This window comes from Arvicanthis niloticus, chromosome 13 (genome assembly GCF_011762505.2).
Source record: "Arvicanthis niloticus isolate mArvNil1 chromosome 13, mArvNil1.pat.X, whole genome shotgun sequence".
Taxonomy (NCBI): Eukaryota; Metazoa; Chordata; class Mammalia; order Rodentia; family Muridae; genus Arvicanthis; species Arvicanthis niloticus.
This window is the reverse complement of record NC_047670.1, coordinates 15,281,433-15,304,683: the sequence shown is the minus strand read 5'-3', so window position 1 is coordinate 15,304,683 and position 23,251 is coordinate 15,281,433. Positions and strand designations below refer to the sequence as shown.

The following is a 23,251-nucleotide window of genomic DNA, read 5'->3' as shown; positions in this document are numbered from 1 at the left end:
ACGGTTCTGTTACCCCTCCCACCACATCCATGTTGTTGATCCTGCTGATTGAGCATGTTGGTCCAGGCTGTTCACTACCCCGTAGCTATCTTCCAGAGTAACCCAGTGGTTCGTGTTCTCTCTCTCTCTCTCTCTCTCTCTCTCTCTCTCTCTCTCTCTCTCTCTCTCTCTCTCTCTCTCTCTCTCTGCTGGTCTCCATGCTACCACCCTTACTTCTTTCCATTCTATACAGCCTTTTCTCTAAGATGCTCTGCACTGTCCATAGGATAAAACTCAGTCTTAACATTCGTTCATCCACAACCCTTGAGACTAATCTGTCTCTTAAGAGCTTTTTTTCACCCAGTGCCCTGGTTTCCAGGTGACGAATCATCATCATCATCTATATGAACTCTGAGTCTATAGATATGGCTGGCCTGGAACTCATTGTGTAGATCAGGCTGGCCGCAAATTCACAAGAGATCTGTGTTTGCCTCTGCCTCCCAAAGACCCGGATTAAAGGTGTGTACCACCACTCCTGGATAAAGATTATTTTTTAAGTAATAAATCTGACTTTGATTGATTCAGATAAATTCTACTAAAGGAGGCTCAGTAATCATTTCCTTTAGTATCAAAAAAAAAAAAAACAGTATCAGGAAAAAACAAGGCATTATGCGTGGCTGGCAATGAAACCCAGTCTTTTATATTATATGTCTTTTCTTTAGCTGTGACTTTATTGCTGCTGTTGCTCACGGCCTTTTCCTTGAAAGTGTCTTTCAGCTGATTCCAGGGACTCCACTTGGCCTTGCTTTGTGGTCCAGCATCTCCGTGCTGCTCTCTGTTTATCTGTTCTGTTGCCCTTGTCACTTGTGGATGTGGCTGTAGGTGAACGGGATCTCATCCTCTGCAGGCCGGGTATCCAGGAGCGTAACTTTGTCGACAGTTTGCCATACTCACCCTGTGACATGCCGTCAGCATCACTCAGATTCTTGAGAGCCCCAGAGGAAAGAAGCAGGAAACAACATCTGTAACAAGTGATTGACGGCTTTTCTAATATGCCTAACATTTCCTGTCCTTGCATGTTTAGTCAGGATTCCCTGTTGTCTGCCCTTTAGTTGCTGCACACCCATCGAAATCCACCTTACCTTGTGATGCTTAAAAGTAAGCACTGCATTTCTCCTCTAGTGGGTTAGATTTTTTTTGTGTGTGTGTGCCACTGTTGTTACTCCATTACAGTATTACCCTGTCCTGTACCAGGGTTACCAGTCAGATGGCAGGGTTCTTCTTGCTCTACCTGGATAGAAACTGTAAGCAGCAAAGACAGGACCAGCTTGTCATGGGCTGGCCTTTGTGCTTTTCTTTCTCAGCAGATTTGAGCATCAGCGGCAGGCTAGGAAGAACAGAAAGTGGCACCATCTAGTGTTAGTTCTGCAGGCTCTATGGCCCTTTGTTCTAAGGCTCTTATGCAGCCAAGGGTACCAGGCCATCAATATTCAGCTTGAGCCTAGGATGTGGAAGTCTAGACTCCTTAGCCCAGGACGGGTGTCCAGTGTTAACAATTCTCAGGATCCAGGTATCTGAGACCCTTGCCCTAAAGTCCTGACAGCTCTTTAGATCTCAGCCACAAGCACAGCCTTCCTGTATCCGTCCAGCCTCTGCTCACCCTGTCTTCCTCCCACGAATGTTGTTCTGCCCCTGCTGTGCTCGGGAACTCCTCAGCTAACCCTTCTCTAGCTGCCAAGCAGCCAGCCACCTTGCCATGCTGCTTGGCTGTCTCCACCATCTCTGCTGCTTCTTCCTTCATGTCACTTTCCTCCTGTCAGCTGCCATTACTCAAAGCAGGCAGGGGGCGGGTGGGATGGCTCAGTGCTTATCATCGGGCCTAACAAGCTGAGTTTAGTCTCTGCAACCCACACAATCAGAAGAGAACTCCCACTGTTGGGTTTTAATATGGTCGTTCTATGCACACATGTGTGCATTCGCAGACACACACACACAAAATCTAAAAAAAATAAATAAATAAATAAAAATAAAAATAAAAATAAAAATTAGAAGCAGTCAAGAGGACTTTTGTTGGGATTATGCCCATTGCAAGAGCAGGGGATCATCACAGCCCAGTGTTTCCTAGGCAACTCACCAAATAAATCAAATAGCCAGCTCATATAGCCAGAGGAGGGGTATGTACTGCCAACACAGTCAGTATTGCGCTTTTAGACCCAGTCAAATGAGTCTCTGCTGGGCCACTGGGGGAAGTGTTACTCCTCTGGCTTAAATGGAAGTGGTTTGAGGGTCACTGAGAGTTCACTGAGGCTTGGGATAGCAAAAAGTGCCGGAAAAAAACCTAGAAATATTACTGGACAAAACACTGTGCTAAGTGCATTGTGTAGAAGCTGGCATAGATGTGAACACGACAGCCAATCAGAGCAGCAAGGGAGAGTGCAGTAGCTTCTAACTAGGGAATCAAACTGTCTCCTTAGGCATCTTTATCTACAGGAGAGTGAACGTGCGTGCTCACAATCAGAGCTTACCCAAACACAGTGCTGTTAAACGTTTTAAAACGTGTATCTTTGTGAGTATATGCCATATGTGTGCAGGTGCCTGCGGAGGTCAGAAAAGGGTGTCAGATCCCAAAGCCGCAGTTCTGGGCGGTTGTGGGCAGTGTGGTAAGGGTCCTGGGAAACAAACTCAGGTCCTTTGAAAGAGTAGCAAGTACTCTTACCAGCTGAGCCATCAAATTCTAACTGGGCTTTAATGGTTAACACCTGCCCAGTGCCCTAGGGAATGAGGGCACTCTCACCTGTTTACAAACAAACCTCATGAAAAAAACGGTGCCCTATTCATCTTTGTATAAATAGCTAGTATGTAGTTTGAGCTTGATATTTGAGTTTGGATATTTTAAACCTGTTTTTCAATGCCTAAGGAGTGTCCTCAGAGGAGAGGGGAGTAGTGGTTGTTGCTGGCTTAAAGGTGGCAGCCGAGGTTCTAATTGAGAACCATGTTAACCTCAGGAAGGTAAACTATGAAAAAGTGCCTAGTTGAAAGGTCTTGTTGCAGTGGTCCCAGGAAGAAAGGAGCCTCTGCTCAGAGAAGACCAGCTAGACAGGTGACAGGGGTCAGGCCTATGTCTGACCTACATTATGCATTCAGGGAACACTGAATGAAAATCAAGACTTTAAATGTATTTGGTATGGAAGGTTCTTGGATGTTTCTGACCCCTAAAAAGGAATATCTGAAAACAATAAACATAGTCACTCATTTATTCATAACTTTTGTTTAGTTGGTTTTTTTTTTTTTCTTCAAGACAGTGACTATGTAGCCCAGGCTGACCTGAAACTTGGTATGTAGACAGGGCTAGTCTTTCTGGGAATCCTCTGCCTCCAGACTCCAGAGACTATGGGGGTGTGGCTCACAACTTTCTTTTTCCTATTCACAAAATGTATATATTGTTCACTGTAGAAACAAGGGCAAAAACATAAACTATTTTAAAAAATCATTAGCCAGGTGTGGTGGCACACGCCCAAACTTGGAAGATGGAATGAGGAAAATCAGGGCAGCCTGGACTCCGAGACTATTGCCTCTCTCTTACCCCCAAATCAAAGGGTAGAAAGTCAACCTACCTCTCAGTTCTTATGCTGTATTTACTCCTTTACCATCCAAAGCGGTTGGGTTGGTAGGATGTTTTGACTCTGAACACAGGGCGAAACGCTTCCAGTGAGGATGCCGGATGCCGGGCACTGCAGGTTTTCTAAGGGATGCGTCCCCCAGCCTGGGCGCAGGCAGTGATGTAGGGAGGGGCTGCGAAGGGATGAGGGCTGGCAGGCAGGGCCAGCAGCTCCGACTGAAGGTGTGGAAGGCGGGGTCCACGGACCGGGGAGGGTGGCAGGGGCGGGCTCTGAGGAGGCTCCGGGCTCAGGTGGGCGGTGCGACCCAGGTGCGCCCGCCCGCTGCCGCCTCGCCCTCCTCCCGGCAGCGCCTCCCGCCCGCACGCCCGCCCGCTGGTCCGGGTGATGACCGTTAGTCCTACCCGCAGCAGACGGCGCGGCAGCTCCGGGGCGGCTCCGGTCTCTAATCGGAAGGTTCCCCCACGTCCAAGACGAGCTGGAGAGAGGCCGGGGAGTGCGGCTGCCGCGGGGCGGAGAGATTCCGAGCGACTTGACCTTCCCAGCGCTGCGCCGCCGCTCCAGCAGCCGTCCGGGTCCTGCTGGAGGCTCCGTTAATTGTTGAGGTTTTTCTCTTAAGTGGTGGTGCCTCGGCATGAACTTTAAAGGCAAAGATGACAGCCTTTGTTATTTGGAAGCCTACCTTACTTTGACATGTCTTAAGAAGTCAAAGTTGACTGGTGGTAAGATATTCCACTTTAATGAAGGCATCCGGTTTAAGTCAGAGCAGTTCTCTAACTTATATTGAGCGTTAAGTCTTTGTAGATAGGCGTTCTGAGCGATTTATCAGGACCTCCCCCCCACCCCCCATCAAAAGGTTTGTTTGATTCATCAGCCTGTGGTTGCGTGAATAATTTTCAAAGTTTGAAGCAGACATTTTGGTGCCCAGACAGGATGAGGATGACGGCAGCAGACAGAGCCCTTGTTTTCCGAGGAGGAGGGAGCATGTATCTGGGCTCCACTTTATTCCCAACGGTTTTTAGCTTCGTTTCCCAAATCCTATGCTGGTGAGGCACCTAGTGGTGAAGTGGCAGAACAGGTCACTTTTAGAAGGCCACTGGCCACATGGAATAAAATCCAATACAAATACAAAATACAATAAAAGCACTTGCTCTAACTTTCGAAAAATTGATTGAATTTAATATTTTTTCAGGAGAAAGTGATTTATGAGAGGAAACGTCGTACTTACTATTTGGAAGACAAAAGTGGCTTTAAAGTATAGTGCAATTTGTAGAAAGCGACGTTTATTGATCTTGTCCTCTCAGACATGTGCAGACGTTAGCAATAATCACAGGGGGTCAGAAATCAAAACTGCTCAAAGCTGAAGAGGCTAAAGATCACCTTGAGTTATAACAGTGAACCTCTGATCTTGTGTTTATTATAGCAGGGTTTTTGTTTGTTGGTTGGTTGGTTGGTTGGTTGGTTGGTTTTTCGAGACAGTGTTTCTCTGTGTAGCCCTGGCTGTCCTGGAACTCACTCTGTAGACCAGGCTGGCCTCGAACTCAGAAATCCGCCTGCCTCCCAAGTGCTGGGATTAAAGGCATGCACCACCACCGCCCGGCAGCAGGGTTTTTTGTAATATGCTTTTTTACTCATATTTAACCTACATATCATAGATGACCAAATCCATATGGTCTAAAGAGAGAACTGACCCCCACAAGCTGTCATTTAACTCCCACAGTGTGCTATGGCATGTGTGTGTGTGTGTCACACACTTGTAAATAAATGTTAAAAAAGAAAAAAGAAAAAAAAACACTATGATTGATTTGTTTTTAATTATGTATGTCTGTGGCATGAGTTCAGTGTCCAAAGAGACATGCATGCTCATAGAGACATACAGAAAGACACGATGAACATGCAGGTACCCACACAAGAAGGCAGGTGGAGCCTGGAGTTGCAGGCAGCTGTGAGCTTAGAACTGAGCCTGGGTGTCTGGTGAGAGCAGTGCAAAAGCTCCTAACATCCGAGCCACGGCTCCAGCCTCACCTACTGAGCTCTGAAAGGAAATAACCTGGACACAGAGACATCAGAATGTTACAGCTGGTGTACCCCCGATAGTTAAAGTCATACAGTAACAAAATAATCTGAAAATAAGGCTGTTATGTTTTTGTTAAGAATAGTTTAAGAAAATATTTGTGCATGGCGTTTCGCCTATGGCTGTCAAGTAATCAGAATACAATATGGTTTATAGCAAAGTGGTGTTTTAAGTAGGAAATATAGGATAGTTTGTTATGAAGGTTTGTTTTTAAGTAACTTGAAAAAATATAATTTATTATTATCTGTATTTAACACAAATTATATATTTTGTTATAAGCTGCTTGGCTACACATCACAAAGGAAGAATAAACTTGTGTCTACTTTGTAAAAACAGAGAGCTTGAAGATGTCCCAAAGCCACAGAGCAGGAAGCGACATGGACTCCTCTGCTGTCACTGTCCCGTGTCCCAGCCGCATAGGCTTTTGTTCCAGATCCTCCTTTAAACAGAGGGGCCATCACGAGCTGTCAGAGTCGTGCAGCCTTAATAAGAAAGAAAAAGACCCAGTGCTAACCTGTGAGCATCCTGAAACTCCAAGTCTAGGTTCCCCCAATCCTGCAGGATCTCCCAGTCAAAGAAAGAAGTCTGTGTCCCTAAGGAAGGAGAAGGGTAGCAGCCCTGAACTTTGTGAGACTCCTAAACTCAGAAGGAAAAAATGCACCTTACGCAGGCGGTTAGACTTGTCTTTAGCTCTTCGGAAGGGGGATTCTGATTCACAAAGCAGTTCTCTAGGAAGTGATATAAGCCAAAGTCTGAGCCTAGAAAAACATTTGCCTGGTAGCACATCAGGTTTCCCAAAGGAAGACGACTTTAGACCGTTAGTTACCAGCACAATAAAGACAGAGGATGCAATTGCCAGCAGTCAGAACTTAAAGTTACATTTTTCTCAGCATAAGACTTCCACCATTGATGATTCCAAAGACGACTGTGGCTTATTTGAAGTGGAATGTCTGTCTCCAATTGAAGGCAATGATTTCAAAGATTCCATCACACACTTTAGTGACAGCAGTTTAAGTGTTAGCGATGAGAATACATGTCCTGAACTTCTGGGCTCCTCTGGTAGCCAACCAACCTATGGAGCAGATGTAACATCTGTAACTCCAGTAAGTAGCCTTACAGCAAAAATCAAATTTAATGGAAGCCAAACCCTTGATTCTTCAGCAGACGTGAGAGACAGTCTTTCGACGCCTGAAGACAGTGGCTTTTGCTCACTTAGCTGGGACAAGTCAGAAGAGGGCTCTGACCAAGAGGGCTCTTTTCAAGAACTGCTTCAAAAGCATAGGGGCACTCCCAAAGTTGGGGAGCTGGTAAAAAAGCCAAGGCATCTTGGGAGGTTGAGAAGACTGTCCACTCTCCAGGAGCAAGGCTCCCAGTCAGAGACAGAAGAGGAAATGCAGACGGTCCATCCCAACTCTGAAACAAGCGTGAGCACTGCTTCGGGGGGCTTGGAGAGTCAGCAGGGCTGTGAGGGGGAGAGTGGGGGTGTGGCTTTAAGCTTCAAGGACTTATCAAATACTCCAGCCCTGCAGTTGGTGCATGAGCTCTTTATGAAAACCAAAAGGAAACGACAGCAGGAAGATGACCCGGAATTCTTCGAGGAAAGGGATGAGGGAAAAATTGCCAGACTGCAGCGAGTTCTCGCAGGGCTGATTGGCAAGAAGATGGGCATAGAACGGCTGGACATCCTGACAGAATTACAGTATAGAGATTTGAAGCATATCCTAGCTATGGTTTTAGATTCCTTGACTGCAGAGAGTTTATACAGGTAAGAAATAAAAGTGGCCCATGAAAGAAAACTTTTACCATTTTTTAAATTGGTGTTTTGTTGTATTTCTGTCTTTGGTTGTCTTACACTATATCAGAGGAAGTTTAAATCGACTAGACCTCCCTAGTAGAGATCGCTAAGTCATTCCTTCAGTTTAAAAGCAAAAATGAAAGACGGACCTGAAGGGCCAGCCTGTGATCCCTGATGGGCCAGCCTGTGATCTCTGATGGGCCAGCCTGTGATCCCTGATGGGCCAGCCTGTGATCCCTGATGGGCCAGCCTGTGATCCCTGATGGGCCAGCCTGTGATCCCTGATGGGCCAGCCTGTGATCCCTGATGGGCCAGCCTGTGATCCCTGATGGGACAGCCTGTGATCCCTGATGGGACAGCCTGTGATCTCAGGTACTTGAAAAGCTGAGGTAGAAGGATTGCTCAGATTCAAGGTCAGGAGAAAAATAATCAAAATGCCAAGCTTTATTTCAAAATTTTGTGTTGTTGGTGTTGTAGGTGGTGGTTTTGTGTTTGCGTGCGTGCGTGCGTGTGTGTGTGTGTGTGTGTGTGTGTGTGTCTTCTTAATCCCTCTCCATCTTACTTTCTGAGACAAGGCCAGGCATCCCCCACCCCCAGCCCCAGCCTCTGCACCCCCACACTGGGATTACAAGTGAGTGCTGAGCCTTTTATGTGGGTAATGATGATCCGAACTCAGGTCTTCCTGTTCACACAGCAAGCTCTTTACCAGTTCCCATTACCATGTGAGTGTGTCGGGGGAGTGGACAGACAGACAGGCAGACACAGGCTCTTATGTATCCCAGGCTAGCCTTTTACTCACTAAATAGTCGAGGATGACGTTGAACTGATTTTCCATCTTTCAGGTTCTAGGATTTCAAGGTGTGTGCTACCATGCCCAGTTTATTCCACAGATTTCTAAATGTTTTATTTAAAAGTTCACATCCCATTGTCAGATGCAAATTGTTTTAAAGTCATGATACTTGATCAGAAATAAGAGCAACAATTATGGTAACTGAGAAAATACCACAAATAATGGATATCATTATTTAGTCCAGATTCTAGAGTCTTAGAAAAACAGCTAGCTTTCATTTAAGAATTGGTCTTCAGGGGCTATGCACACATATGCCTTGGTTCATCTTGGTTGTTACAGCAGAGAAAGACAGTAGTTTTTAGGGATTAGAAACTGAAGAATGCGTGTTCACAGATATGTGTACGATTCTGTGCTGCTGTTGAGTACAGAGAGAAGCAGAGGCTTGGGAATGGAGATTGCAGACTCGGATGACAAAGACTACACAAACCACACTGGGTGCGAGCATGTGGGGAGGGCTGCAGGGTCATCACAAGCAGGACCAACCTGAGATTGTGCCCTGGAGAACAGAAGCCAAATGGGACAGGTGGTTGCTAGGGAAGGCCATGCAGCAGCCAGTGACCCTCTTTTAGACATGTTTTAACTATAGCAGGTGTGTGCATGCGTGTGTGGCACATGAGGAGGTCAGAGGACAGCTCGCACACATCAGGTCTCTCCTACAGGACTGGAGTCCTCAGGTTTGGTGGCAAGTTCCTTACCTTGATGAGCCACCTTGCTACCTCATGTCTCTCCTGATGGGGAAGATGTCAGATGTGGGTTATGTCCTTGCTGTTCTTGTGATCACTGCTCCCAAAGCCTGTCTTCACATTTCCCCTACACGTTCTAGGCTATTGTAGAGAACTGTAGCATTTGCAGATGGAAGTCTTCTGAGGCATCTTGTGTATCTGTGTAATTTGCAGATGAAGAAACATTCCTAGATAAATCAAGTCACTTTCCAGCAGCCCAGGACTAGACAGAGGTCGACCCTCTCCACTGGGCTCTCTGACCTTCCATCAATATCTTCCTAAAAGTTTTTAAGGTTCTGCCACTTTTCAACATATACTTGGTAGAGCACGTGTTGCTATAATGCCAGTGGATAGTGTGCATGTGTGCGTGCACGTGTGCGTGCAATTTATTTTGCCTTTCAAAAGTGCTCAAATACTAAGCTGTCAAAAACAAAACATGGCTGAATACAGGAATGTTGTTTTATATGTTGGGGTGGAGCTGACCTTTACTACTTTGTGGGTTCTTTTTCCCAGCCCTTCCCCCATAGTTTCATCCCCATCACCAGATAGGAGGGTAGAGGTGGGGGAAAGAGAGAGAGAGAGATAGAGAGACAGAGACAGAGAAACAGAGAGAGAGAGAGAGACCTTTGAATCTAATTTCTTCTTGTTTCTTCTTTGAGCACGACTACTAACTGCAACCAACCCCCCCCCCCCGAACGACAACTACCCACCCCACCTATCATGAGTTTAGCTTATTTCTGTGTTTTTAAGCAAACCAAGTTTCAAAAATTCTCACTACATTGGAGTATTTCAGCACCAGAGAGTCAGAATGTTGGCAGACAATTTGGGGTGGTCGTTTATGTGAGAGCCATTAGTGCTGGTCACACTTCAATGATTTCTGCCCGACCTCTGGAGTACTATGTGTTTATAATCTTGATGGCTTCTTGGTGACATGAGGGATGAAGATCAATTGAGATAGTTATGGAGGGTGTGTGTGTGTGTGCCATGACATGTACATGTGGAGGTCAAAGGATGACTCTGTGAGGTCAGTTCTCTCCTTCCACCTTTGTGTGTGACTCACCTCAGGTTTTCAGGTTGGCACTGAGTTTATCCACTGAGCCAACCCTCTGGTTCTGGCTTCCCTTTTAATGGGTGACTTCTGCCCACCTCTTGTGTGATGTAAAGGACATAGACTGACATCAAGAGGTGATGGCACCTGCACTGGCGATGGAGAGTGCCCTCTTTGTTTGATCCTGTGGTTAAGTGATTTGCTAAGTTAGGACACCGAAGACCAGATTATCAGCTCAGTTTCATTAAGTAGTTGAAGCTGTCCTCCAGCTGCTTGTCTGCCACAGGCTTTGTGAATAAGACAGGGATGCCACTGTCAGGAGGATTTCCCTCAGGACTGGACATAGACCCCCATTGCATTAAATAGGGTGCTATGCACAACTGTATCTATGACTGGCACTTAGTGTTTCCAGTGAAGGGTTACTGCTATGTTTATTTGGCCAATAATGACAGAGATTTGCTAGATAGAAGAATAGGAGAAATAGGAGAAATTAATTATTCATACTAAAGATGATAATCGTTTGCTGCATGCTGTGTTCCGGATTCATAACCGAACATCGAAAGAACCAGTGGTTCATGTTTGCTTTTTTTTTTTTTTTTTTTTTTTTTTTGGTTTTTTTCAAGACAGGGTTTCTCTGTGTAGTCCTGGCTATCCTGGAACTCACTTTGTAGACCAGGCTGGCCTCGAACTCAGAAATCTGCCTGCCTCTGCCTCCCAAGTGCTGGGATTAAAGGCGTGTGCCACCACCGCCCAACGATTTTTTTTTTTGCTATAATTTCTATAATTTTTGTGACTAGGTCTTAGTGTATCCCAGCATAGCCCTGAACTCAATATGTAGCCCAGCCTGGCCTTTAAGTCACGGAGCCCTTCTGCCCCATCTTCCCGGGTGCTCGGGTTACAGGTGTGAACTCCACCCACGGCTCTTGTCAGCCTTCAGTGAGCACTTACAGGGTCGGCGCATGGCTCAGCAGGTCTAAGCACTTGCCACCCGTCCTGCCAAGCTCAATCCCTGGGACACACACGGTAGAGAGGAGAACCAAATCTCACAAGTTATCCTCTGACCTCCACTTGGGAACCGTAGCATGCATGTGCCTTCCCCTCCTTCCAACACACACCAGGGAAATATCTTTTAATTAAATGAACACATATAAATAGTGACGTAACAAGATAATGTCCCTGTGTATTTAGTATTTTAATAGGAATCTTCCATATGGTAAATTAGTATGGAATGATGAGCTGATTAAATCATACTATTATATAATTTAAAGCTTAAGTTTACTGTCCTAATCTTTAAGATCATTTTTACTATTGGTTCCTTATAAGAAAATTCTAACCTTTTGTAGAACATACAATAACAGACTGACCTGTTTGTTGTAGTGCCTGGAACGTCAGCAGAAACTGGCGTGAAATTGTGGCTCAGGATAAAAAGGCAAACAGGAGGAGGAAAATGTATATCATACAGCTGAAAGCAAGCGCTCAGGTAACGTGGACAGTGCTTCTAGAGGTGGGTTTGTATCTAGTGACTCCGTGTCACCGAGCACCGGGTGCCGCCTTTTGCCTCTTAATAGTTTCCATTTAGCAAACATTCCCTTGTATGCCCTACTTTTTCTAAGCTATCCCTACATAAAGTTTAGCAGACGGTTAAGCTGTCCGCATGGTGGCTTGTTGACACATCTGAATGCCAGTGACTTGCTAGAGCCTCTTCGTAGTTAGATACCCTGGTAGCATTTTTAAAAGCCAGTCTTGTAAGGGCCATTGCACGCCAGCATTGTGCAGTTGCTCAGATTACAAGGATAGACATTTCTGTCATGACCCCTTCTGCTTGGATCTGTGCTGAGGTGATAGAGCCGAACAGGCGACTACAACATAGGTGTGCTCAGGGACTCGCACGTTCATTTAAAAGGACCGGTGAGCAAACACTTGGGAACCAAAAGAAGACCCTGCTGAGATGGGGACAAGGTCAGCTAGGCAGTGAAACAGTGCCTGCTGAGGCCTGCAGGGGGCGCTCTGGGCAGACTGAGGAGTGTCATAACTTGTCCTCCCTTGACCTGACGAGGGAGTCTTAGAGAAACTCACAAGTTTTTCACAGACACGCAGCTTTGTGTGAAATGGGCAATGGCAGCCGCTGTATTTGGTGATAGACTCAACTTGGGCATCAACTCAACTGAGCATTTGCTGCGTTACTTTTTTTCTAGTAAAAAAATACTCAAGTACATTCCTGTCTTTTAAAAAAATTGTGTGTGTGTGTGTGTGTGTGTGTGTGTGTGTGTGTGTGCATACTGCATGTGTGCACCTGAGAGGACAGCTGTGGAAGTCTGATTTCTTCCACCGTGTGGGCTCTGGTGATTGAACTCAGGTCTTCAGGCCTTGGTGGCAAGCACCTTTACCTACTGAGCCCTCTTGTTGGCCCTAAATTTCTAATTTGACTAATAACTGAGATGGAACATGACATAAACACATGAGACCATCTAAACACAATTTGTGAATTTCTCTTTTCACTGAGATAGTAAGGACAAGTCTTACTGATTGCAACATGGCTTGTTCTCAGTGTGTGGCTGCTGGTGACTTCACAATTCCATGTGTGTGCTTGTGGGCACATGCATGTTCTCCTGTGTCACAGCATATGGACATCAAATCACAAGAACTGGTTCTTTCCTTCCCCCTTGTGGGTCCTGGGGAGATTCAAACTCAGGTTGCCAGGCTTGCTGGTAAGCACCTCACCACACTGAGCTGTTTCACCAGGCCCCATATAGTGTTTAAGAGAGTTACCCCCTATATATGAGGGACAAACTTCAAAACTAGTTTGAAACAGCTGGGTGTTGGTGGCATGCACTTGGGAGGCAGAGGCAAGAAGATCTCCGTGTTTATGATCAGTTTGTTCTTTACAGTCCTAGGGCAGCCAAGACTGCACAGTGAGACCCTGTCTCAAACAAAGCAAAACAAAAATTTCAAACCAGTACCTGTTAATATTTAAATTGTAAACTTCATTACTCTATTTTTCTGCTTGACTTCTCTAAGGAAAAATCCTGGTTGTGTTGGCAACCCACCTGGTAATTCCAAATAAAATGTTTGATCCTCATATTCTTATTGTCACTTAAAAAGGAAAACTAACTAGCTGGCTGATGGCAGCACATGCCTTTAATCCCAGCTCTCAGGAGGCAGAGATCTCTGTGAGTTCAAGGCCAGCCTGCTCTACAGAGCAAGTTCCAAGACACCCAAGACTGTTACACAGAGAAATCCTGTATTGAAAAACCAAACCAACCAATCAAAAAACGAAGATGGAGAAGAAAAATAGAAGAAGAGGAGGAGGAGATGAAGAAGATGAGTAAGGAGGAGGAAGAGGAGGAAGAGGAGAAAAAAGAGGAGGAAGAAGAAGAGGAGGAGGAGAAGGAGAAGAAACCTTCAACAGCAGCCACCTTGGAGGCAGGTAGGATGGTTCAGTGGATAAAGGCCTTGCTGGCAAGCCTGATGCCTGAGCTTGAACTCTGAAGTTGTCTTCTGACTTCACACATGCAGTGGCATGTGTTTGACCTCACACAGTATGTAAGTAAATGTCAGTAAGAAGATGATGCATGCTCCCTCCCCACGTCTTTACTGAGCCTCACTATGGAGCTCAGGTTGGCGTTGAGTTGTGTCTGCCTTCCAAGAACTGGGACTACAGGACTGTATTGTTCCTGTTTCCGTCTGGCTTCCTTATACATGTCCCCCCTTTAGTTTGCTTTTAAAGCTCCTTCAAAATACTACAAACTTTAGAAGTAAGATGGGGTATACAGTTTATGACCGAGTGTGCCAAGCTCCTCCTGCCATGTCCCTCTGCTTCTTTAGACAGGGTCCGACTCTGTATTCCAGGCTCTCTTGGAGCTCACTGTGTAGCCCAGGATGTCCTCATGCTAGTGGTAGTCCTCCTGTCTCACCTTCTGAGTCTTAGGATTACAGGTATGAGCCGCCACAGCAGGCTTCTGGTCTCTACTTCTGTTTCTTATGTTTGTAGATAATGTGCTTGGCTGACATTTGTTACTTTTTTTTTTTTTTTTTTTTTTTTTTTTTGGACACAGGATTTCTCTGTGTAGCTCTGGCTGTCCTGGAACTGGTTTTGTAGACCAGGCTGGCCTCGAACTCAGAGATCCAGCTGCCTCTGCCTCCCAAGTGCTGGGATTAAAGGCGTGCGCCACTATGCCCAGTCAATATTTGCCTTTCCTGGAAGAGATTCTGTTACTTCTGCAGCCTCTGCACACTAGCACCACTTGGACTGATCTCTCCTGTTTTATGACTATATGTACGATGTACGCTGTTATTAAACTTTGGTGTTTTGTTTTGGGACAGAGCCTTACCGTGGAGGCCTGGAACTGTGTATATAGACAAGGCCAATTTTAAGCTCATGGCAGTCCTCCTGCCTCTCTGCCTCTTGAATGCTGGGACTATGAGTGTGTATCAGCATGCCATGGGGTGTGTGTGTGTGTGTGTGTACACGCTTGTGCACGTGTGTGTGCATGAGCTGCACATGTGGAGATCAGAGGTCAATGTTAGGTAACTTCCTCTATCACCCTCTACCTTACCTTTGTGATGTAGGGTTCCTCACTGAGCCTGGCGCTCAGCAGCTTGGCTAAAGTGTGCTGGGCCGTGAGCTCCAGCGATGCGCCTGTGTCTGCCTGCCAGGGCTGCAGTTACAGGCCTGGCCACTTGGCCAGCTTTTGTGTGAGTGCCGGGATCCAGTCTCAGAACCTAGTGCTCACACAAGCCCTTTACTGGCTGAGCCATCTCCCCAGACAGGGTGTCAATGTCACTCAGGCTAGCCTTGAACTCCTGGATCCTCCTGATTCTGCCCCCCTCATGCTGAGATGCTACACACACCACCACACTCAGCACGCCACTGGACATGTCTTCCTGTGTAACTTTCTCCCAGAATTATTCATTGCTGGCTCTGTTGCTGCCCCACTGTGTGTCTCATGTGTCTGTCTGTCTGTCTTACCCAATCCCCACAGAAACATTTCAAAACAAAGCCGTTTGGTGCTTTTCCTCAGATTGTAGAGTGCCACAGAAAGGTGCTAAGTGTGAGACTCAGAGAGCACAGGCCAATGCACTTAGTCAGAGCTGAGTGCCATCTCCATCTGTCCTCCATCTTTAGAGCAGTGGGAGTGCACACCTGAGCTGATTCTGCTTTCCCTTTGAGTGTCATCCCTTAGTGTCCACTGTTGTCACACACTGTGGATGAACAACTCTTGGGTGGCTCCGTGGTCACAGTTAAGTTTTTGTACTAATCCAGCACCAGGTGGCAGAGGTAAGTGGATCTCTGTGAGCTGAGGGCAGCCTGATCTAACAGCAGGAGTGAGGCCACCTAGTGCTGTGAAGACTGCTAGCAGGCAGGGGCATGTGCCTTTGTCAACTGCCCTGCCCCTTAGACATGCAAAACAAAACCCAGAAAAATAAGGAATGTCTTATCAAAGGAGTAACTGTTTCTTCTCTATCTGGCGTGGCGTGGAGACACCTTGATTGGTTTGGCACATGCGTGCTGTACCCATCAATTGCATCAGAGTCCAGCGGGTGTTCTTTTAATGAGCTCTTGATTGGGCACTGCAGCCTAGGCTGCAAACGATAGAAATATCATATAAAAGACAGTCCTCCAATGAGTTCAGTATGTCCAGCTGTGTGTAAATTCTAACTCCAAAGGCCAACGGTGGTTTTGTTGCCTGCATTTTCAAGCTGTTACCTGCTTCAGTTCTTATGACCCACTAACTGCATTCCCTATACTTAGTCTACAATAATGTCTCATGTTTTAGGTTTTTCCTGTTAGGGGCAATTACAGCTCAGGAGACTGCCAGGACAACAATTACAGTCGAATGGTGAAGAGACCCGCCCAGTGTGCTCATCTTACAGTTGGTCCATCATGCCTGTGCTGTAGAGAAACATTCCCCATAGGTGGCTTAACAAAACACAAGGCTGTACAGATTACTTATTGAAAATGCTTTTCTAATTATTTTTTCTAATTTTATTGAGGTATAATTGACAAAAGGACATTGTATACTTTTAAAAGTGTACAAGCCAATTAACACACTTCTTGACTGAGCATTTGAATAATGTGGGATCTAGTTCAGATTTTCCTTTAAAAATATCAAGGCTGCTTAAAACAACTGTAAAGTGAATCAGAACCAGGTATTTGTAAAAAACAAAACAATAACAACAACAACAAAAAAAAAAACCCAGCTAAGGACACTGGGTTATATGACCTCAGCAGCCCATTGCTCGTCCAGCACGTTAAGGTAAGAACGTGTAAAGAATTCAAGGCAAGCTTTGGAAAGATCCACCCCGCTCCCAGTTCTCCCTTTAGTCTCGGATTTAAAACGAATCACAAACTGCAGTTTGTAGGCCAAGTCCTTTCTGTCACCTGTATTGCTCAAAGTAAGTTCTAGTAGAATAGCTCCCGTCTTTGGTAGTGCAGCCTCAGCTGTCTGCAGCCGCTGTGTGAGCCCAGCGCTGAGCAGCCGTGGCTGCATGGCCTGCAGTGTGGCGTGCATGCTGTTCCTGCAGTGTGGCGTGCATGCTGTTCCTGCAGTGTGGCCGTGCATGCTGTTCCTGCAGTGTGGCATGCATGCTGTTCCTGCAGTGTGACATGCATGCTGTTCCTGCAGTGTGGCATGCATGCTGTTCCTGCAGTGTGACATGCATGCTGTTCCTGCAGTGTGGCATGCACGCTGTTCCTGCAGTGTGACATGCATGCTGTTCCTGCAGTGTGGCATGCATGCTGTTTTATATTATCTGATTCCTTAGAGAAGTCTGCCAATAATAAATAAATGGAAAAGTAATTGATCACATCAACAGAAACCCAAAATGATGTATTGCTTTTTGAGAGAGGGAGAAAGAGAGGGAGAGGGAGAGAGGGAGAAGGAGAAGGAGAGGGAAAGTGAGAAGGAGAGTGAGAAGGAGAGGAGGGAGAGGGAGAGAGAACGCAAGTGTGCACAACCACCAGGTCAGGGCAGCTCTGGGGAGTTGGTTCTTGCCGTCCATCTTGTTGGTGCAGGCTCTCTCTTATGTTACACTGTTATACTTGCAGGAGATTTTCCTGAGTCCACCTCCCATGTAACACACCAGGCCGTGGGGCTTGCACGGCTAGCTAGTGCTTTTACCCTCAGAACCACCTCCCCATCTCCAAACTTGGTTTCGTTGACTTAAAAGTTAGGTGAGAAAAGATTACTTGCCTGACCCCACCCCCACCACAACCCATCCCCCCCAAAAAGAGAAATGATGCAGGGAAAGGTCCTGAAGGTATAAATTACATCCAGTCCAGACAGAAAGCTGTCCTGGCTCGGATAGTTTGTGATTTTGCGGTGTTGTTTCTCCTTTCTTGACCACAGGGGGCCGCTGTGTTACGTGTCCAGGACGCTGCCACTCGGCTACGCCTTCTGAGTCGATTGGCCTTAAGATCAGTGCAGGCACAGGCACAGGCACCCAGTGATCAGAACGAGCAGGTTCCAACTCTGTCCCCTTGGGGGGATGTTCTGACACCTGTAGCAAGCTCTTCCCTCACCCACCTAAGGAGTAAGCAGGAACAGTATATAAAGGTGAGCACGGATCGTGAGTTACTAGAAGTATTTAGAATTTGAAATGTCATCCTTGGAAGACTGAGTGTTCGTGCTTCCCCTGCAGGTTGCCAGGACACTGTTTACTGATGAAGCCTTAAAGCCTTGCCCGAGGTGCCAATCCCCAGCTAAGTACCAGCCGCATAAGAAAAGGGGGCTATGCAGCCGCCTGGCCTGCGGCTTTGACTTTTGTGTGTTATGTCTGTGTGCTTATCATGGGTCTGAAGACTGTAGAAGAGGACCAGTAAAGGCCAGAGGTAGCAAAGACATTCTCCCAGGAAGTGCCCAAAGCAAGCGGAACTTAAAACGCCTCTGAATAGACTTAAGGAACCACTCCCCCGCTGGCCCATGTTCTGTCTGACTTAAAATTATGACTATTTTGAACACATGCAAATCTTCCCATTGATGACAGACAGTGATTTATTTCCTACCTTGTATATGTTATAATGCACACCACTGTATATTTTCTTTAAATTGATGAGTTTTGAAAGAATTTTATTTTACTATGTCATATCCCCATTTTAAATATTTTGATGTTTTAAATAAAGACTTTTCAGGGTTTTTATATATGTGTGTTTTATTGCTTCATGTAACCTTTTAAATTTGTGCATTTCATAACTATGTGTTGAAATTTTCAATTATCTAAAAAATAATTTCCAAATAATTTGAAAAAATTTGAACTTGAGGCCAGTGAACTTTCAGGTTTGGAAAATGAGTTGATGGTTGAAATAAATATAAATTAAATGTTATTAGAAGTTCCATCAAATGTACTCTATAATTTCAACCTTTCTCTTACTTGATATTTTGGTAAAATTTATATGATTCTGATAAATGTCAGTTATGAGCACTGTGTAGGTACTTATGATGGGAATTTACTTAACAAACTATAAGTCACACATTTCTAATTAAATACTTAAAGAATATGGAATTATAGTAAAAGATCCTGATATTTTGAAAGATTTGGGCTGGGCAGAATGATGAGTTTTGAATGGAAAGTGAAGTTATTAATACTGGACATTGTAATTTGTATGTGTTTGTAATGCTCCTCTTTCCAAGAGAGATTTGGGGATGAGTGCACTCTGTTTATAGATCACTGGCAAAAAAAAAAAAAAGCTAAGTTTTATTGCTGAAAAACATGTTAAAGAGGACTTTTTGGTTTTACTTTTTTTTTTTAAATCATTGTTGATATCATTGTTTTGTTTTGAAGACAGGGTCTCACTATGTAGCTCTATGTCTCCTGAAGTCATTATGTAGACCAGGCTGGCCTTGAACACACAGAGATCCACCTGCCTCCTGAGCTGGATTAGAGTCCTGCACTACTACATCAGGCCACAAGAAGGAAACATTTGATTGATTTATTTTTATCTTATGTGCATTGATGTTTTGTCTGCATATATGTGAGGTTATTAGATCCCTTGGAGCTGGAGTTACAGAAACTTGTGAGCTGCCATGCAGATGCTGGGAATTGAACCTGGGTTTTTCAAAAGAGCAGCCAGTGCTCTTAACCACTGAACCATCTCTCCAGACCCTTAAGAGGGAAACTGACAACAGACTTATATTTTGTGTGTGTGGGTGATTGCTGTACGAACAATATGTGTGTTTATACTATACGCACATATTTCAATGTAGCTCTGAATACATTTTTAAAGAAAACAATTAAAATTAAAACTAATAATTAAAATTAAATGTAAAATTTACATATTTTATAACTAAGTTAAGTATCTCTTTTCTCTCTATTTTTTTCTTTTGATAGACTCTTACTTTGAAGTTCAGGCTGGCAAGAAAGTTACTACATAGTTAGGCTGGCCTTGAACTCAAAGCTGTCCTCCTGAGTGCTGGGATTACAGGCTACCACACCCATCTTGGTGTCTATTTAATTTCCTGAGACATCTTCCGCATCAGGACCAATTTACTAATGTTTACTTCCATCTTTACTGTTCCCTGCATCTCAGAGGCTCTTGAGTGTAGTTTTAGGACATTTGCCTCGGTCCTATGACATCATCTCTGACGTATGTCCTCTCTTGAACCACTTACTCCCTGTGGCCTCAAACAGCCGACTGTTTCCTTTGTCCCTCAATGAAGGGAGTTTAAAAGATTCTGGCTCAGAAAATCAAGACATTCAGCAAGTCGTGCTGCTACCCACTTGTAGAAAGTGGATTGAGTATTAGTGAGGGCATAGCTCAGAACCTTGATGCTGAAGGAAACCGTAGAGTCAACCTGCTCACAGAGATGTCCACTGACCATGAAAGCACAAACCGCACACAATGAGCTAGCAAGGTTCTACTCTAAACCCATCCACACAGGCCTTGCTCACCCCTCACTGTGATTGTTTGAGGAACTTAACGTCTTCAAACCTATTTTTGACGTGTGTGTGTGTGTGTGTGTGTGTGTGTGTGTGTGTGTGTGTGTGTGTGTACATGCTGTGTGTATGAGCAGGAACCTGCAGAAGTCAGAAGGCATCAAGTCTATGGAACTGGTGTTATAGTTGTGAGTCACCATATGGGCAATGAAAACTGAGCCCCGCCCTCTGTATGAGCAGCCAATGCTCTTAACTACCAAGTCATAGGGCATACCCTCCAGGAAACTGGGGATCAGGAGATTACTTTCTGTGAGGGCACACAGGCAGGATACGGTGGCATTCTAGCAGACTCTACTCTCAGTGAATGACAAGGTCTTTGCACAACTCTGTTAACTTAATACATGTGTCATTACACCTTAAATGGAAGGAGGTTTTGCTCTTTAAAAAATTTTTTTTGGCTTGCTAGGGGAAAAAATATAATTACAAATAATTCGGCTTGAGTAATTCCTCAGTTCCTGTGTGGTTTAAACAACTCTTATCATTGAAAAGGGTAAAGGAAAGCTGAAAGTCAGTTATGGCAGCAATCTCCCGTGATCCCTGAGTGTGAGAGGCAGAGACGAAACGATCAGGAGCCTACCATCATCTGTGCAGCTGGCCAGGGCTACATAACCAAAACTGAAACCAAAATGACAACCCCTCCCCGCACCCCCCCCCCCCCGCACCCCCCCGCAAACACAACCCAAAGCAAGAGAAACAAAATCCCCAATGTGATCCTGCTAGTCCCAGGCTGCACCAGCACACTGCAAGGGCGGCAAGCGCTAGCCACTGTGCTTGGGTTAGCATCTGTTTAGTGTCTTTGGTTCCCTAGGTGAGGAGGGAAAGCAGCGAGAAAGACTAACCAAGCAGTCTCGGGGAGCCTTTCCATGTTCCCACGGAGCGTCCAGGAGAAAGGAATGAGGGCTTAGCTGATTCTCATTCTGCTTCACTTTAAAACACAAGGAAATGAAAGAGAACTGGTTCCGAGGAAACGCAGTGAAGCGTCACCTTTCAATGACTGTGTAAGAATTATTTACTCTTCTCCGCAACCTCCACTGTCCGTCCCTTTGACAGCCATGATAGCTGATGGTAAGAGTGTTCTATTGAACTGATTCTTAGCCCCTCGAGCTTAGAAAAAAAAAGCTCGAGCTGGAAAGGTGTGTCAAATGGAAAGAAACAATACAAGCAAGACCATCATTTTACACTAGCTTTCCTATGGGCACAAAGAAAGGTGTTTAAGTTTATTGTAACTTTTTAAAGCACCAGATTTTATGCAGATTTATTAAGATTTGAATTGCAAGGTAATAAAGCTATTTTAAGCTGCTGTCTTTTAAAAACAAAACAACAAAACCCCACAAGGTCTCATGTAGACCAGGTTGGCTTCAAACTCTCTATGCAGCCAAGGATGACCCAAGTACTGGGATTATGGGTGTGCGCCATCATAACTAGGGGATTGAACTCAGGGCTCCATATGTGCTACCTTTCAGGCCCAGATCCAGGGCTTTGGGTTGGCCCACCCCAAATAATCTACCCTATTATGATCTGCTGGAGTGTGTGAAAGCCCTGCCGTGCAGATCCAGAGCTGCAAGATCTCCCTGACACAGGACAAGAAGATATTGGAGAGGAGTCTCTACGGAGACCCAGTATAAATACTGCAATGAACATTGGCAACTATGACGCCCTACAGCGCTCACAAGACGTTTTAAATTCTAATTTCATTTTCCTTTGCAAGAAGAGGTTTGCCAGGGCAGAGGGCAGATATGAAGGGACAGAGAGGTGAATGGGATTGGGGTGCATGATGTGAAATTCGCGAAGAATAAGATCAAATTAGTCACCTTAAATACAGAGCAGTTAATTTTTAAGAGAATACTAAGATATTCCACTAGGGGGCACCAAAGACTTATTTATGGTGTTAAAAGTCTTCTGCAAGTAAACGTAGCCTTTATGAATTTGATATATATATACTATGACATTTTCAGATAGGGGACATGTTTCTGTACCTTGTTTCTTAAAAAGTGTATGTGGAATAAATTTGGGGAAAATTACTTTGAGTTGGTAATTAAAATATTTTGGTTGGCTTGCAAGTGTGTAATCTTTTGCAGAGCCCCTCGCTGGTGGACCTTCATGTGTTCTCCCTGCTGTTAACTTGCCCACCAGTCCTGCGCTCCTGGTTCCCTCACCACAGACTGTGGAGACAGATAGGTGCGCACTATGAAAATGGTGTCACACGGACAATGGTTTCCCTCAGGTGGTTCCTGTCTTGCGGGAAGCAGGGACAGGGTTAGGGTCTTAGTCACATCCTGCCACATTACCTCGAAAGTTCCTAACAGGTCCACTTCAGATGTCTCATCGCAGGTTGTCTGCTCTACACCGTGCCTCATGACCACATTGCTTCCTCTTAAAGAGCAGACTTTGAGCAGTCTCCGGTGATCATTCTGCACACTTTATTCCAAACACGACGACATCTCGCTCTTTCGACCTCCCTCATGCTCTAACCCACTCCCCTCCTCTCTTGCTGTACAGAGTTAACCCTGAATCCGTCTTCTCTTTCCGTGTGTCATTTTCTGGCATGTCCGACAAGGTGAAAACTTTATTTCCTTTGAATCCTGTATTTATCCTTGTGTGTGTGTGTGTGTGTGTGTGTGTGTGTGTGTGTGTGTGGTCTTTCTACCGTGTTTATTGCCATTAAAGCCTTTTTTGCCTCTGCTGGGGACGCTCTCTCCCTTCCGTCATCCTCTCCCTTCTTGCTTCCCCTAGGCAGCTTTGACTTCCCCACAGAGTCAGGCTGATTGGCTGCCTCCTCTGGGGCAGCTGGTGCTCCTTTGTGTTGTGAGCCCTGGATGTATCAGAACGTTTCTGTTCTCCTCTCAACAAGGCAAATTCCACCGTGCTCCCAGCCCTTAGTCTGAAGGAAAGACCTGTGTTTGGCAGACCCTTTCTTTCCAAGGTACCTCATCTTTGATGAGGTTAGGAACACAGAGCCAGCTGAGGCAGGGAGAAGGGGTCACCTGTGTCAAAGGACCCTAATATGGCTCCCCTGGTCTTCCCCTTGGCTGTCAGGGAAGTATAAGGTGCTGTCTCCTTCCTGAGATTCTCACTGTGATCAAGTATAAGTGCTCTTTAATTATTTCCTGGAGGATAAATATTCTAGGGGCAAGGTTGTGTTTTCTCCCTTCCCCCCACTTCTCCATGTCTGTTCCTGTAATCTTACAGAGACATGTAAATGAGAACTGAAGGACTGAGGGAACCAGAGACAG

General features: G+C 45.4%; 1 protein-coding gene across 1 annotated transcript; it reads left to right on the top strand.

Annotated features, from left to right (window-relative positions):
* Window positions 1-3,978: 3,978 nt before the first annotated feature.
* Fbxo43 (F-box protein 43) lies at window positions 3,979-18,225 on the top strand. The gene is made up of 5 exons (XM_034516811.2): window positions 3,979-4,318; window positions 6,007-7,435; window positions 11,463-11,565; window positions 17,435-17,641; window positions 17,727-18,225. The coding sequence occupies exons 1-5, from the start codon at window positions 4,231-4,233 to the stop codon at window positions 17,973-17,975; spliced, it is 2,076 nt and encodes a 691-aa protein (XP_034372702.1). The 5' UTR covers window positions 3,979-4,230; the 3' UTR covers window positions 17,976-18,225.
* Window positions 18,226-23,251: the final 5,026 nt, after the last annotated feature.

Coding starts and splice junctions, on each gene's coding strand:
- Fbxo43 (XM_034516811.2), top strand. CDS start 4,231: ATGAACTTTAAAGGCAAAGATGACAGCCTTTGTTATTTGGAAGCCTAC. Junction 7,436..11,462: donor ACTGCAGAGAGTTTATACAG/GTAAGAAATAAA, acceptor TGTTTGTTGTAG/TGCCTGGAACGTCAGCAGAA. Junction 17,642..17,726: donor AGCAGGAACAGTATATAAAG/GTGAGCACGGAT, acceptor CTTCCCCTGCAG/GTTGCCAGGACACTGTTTAC.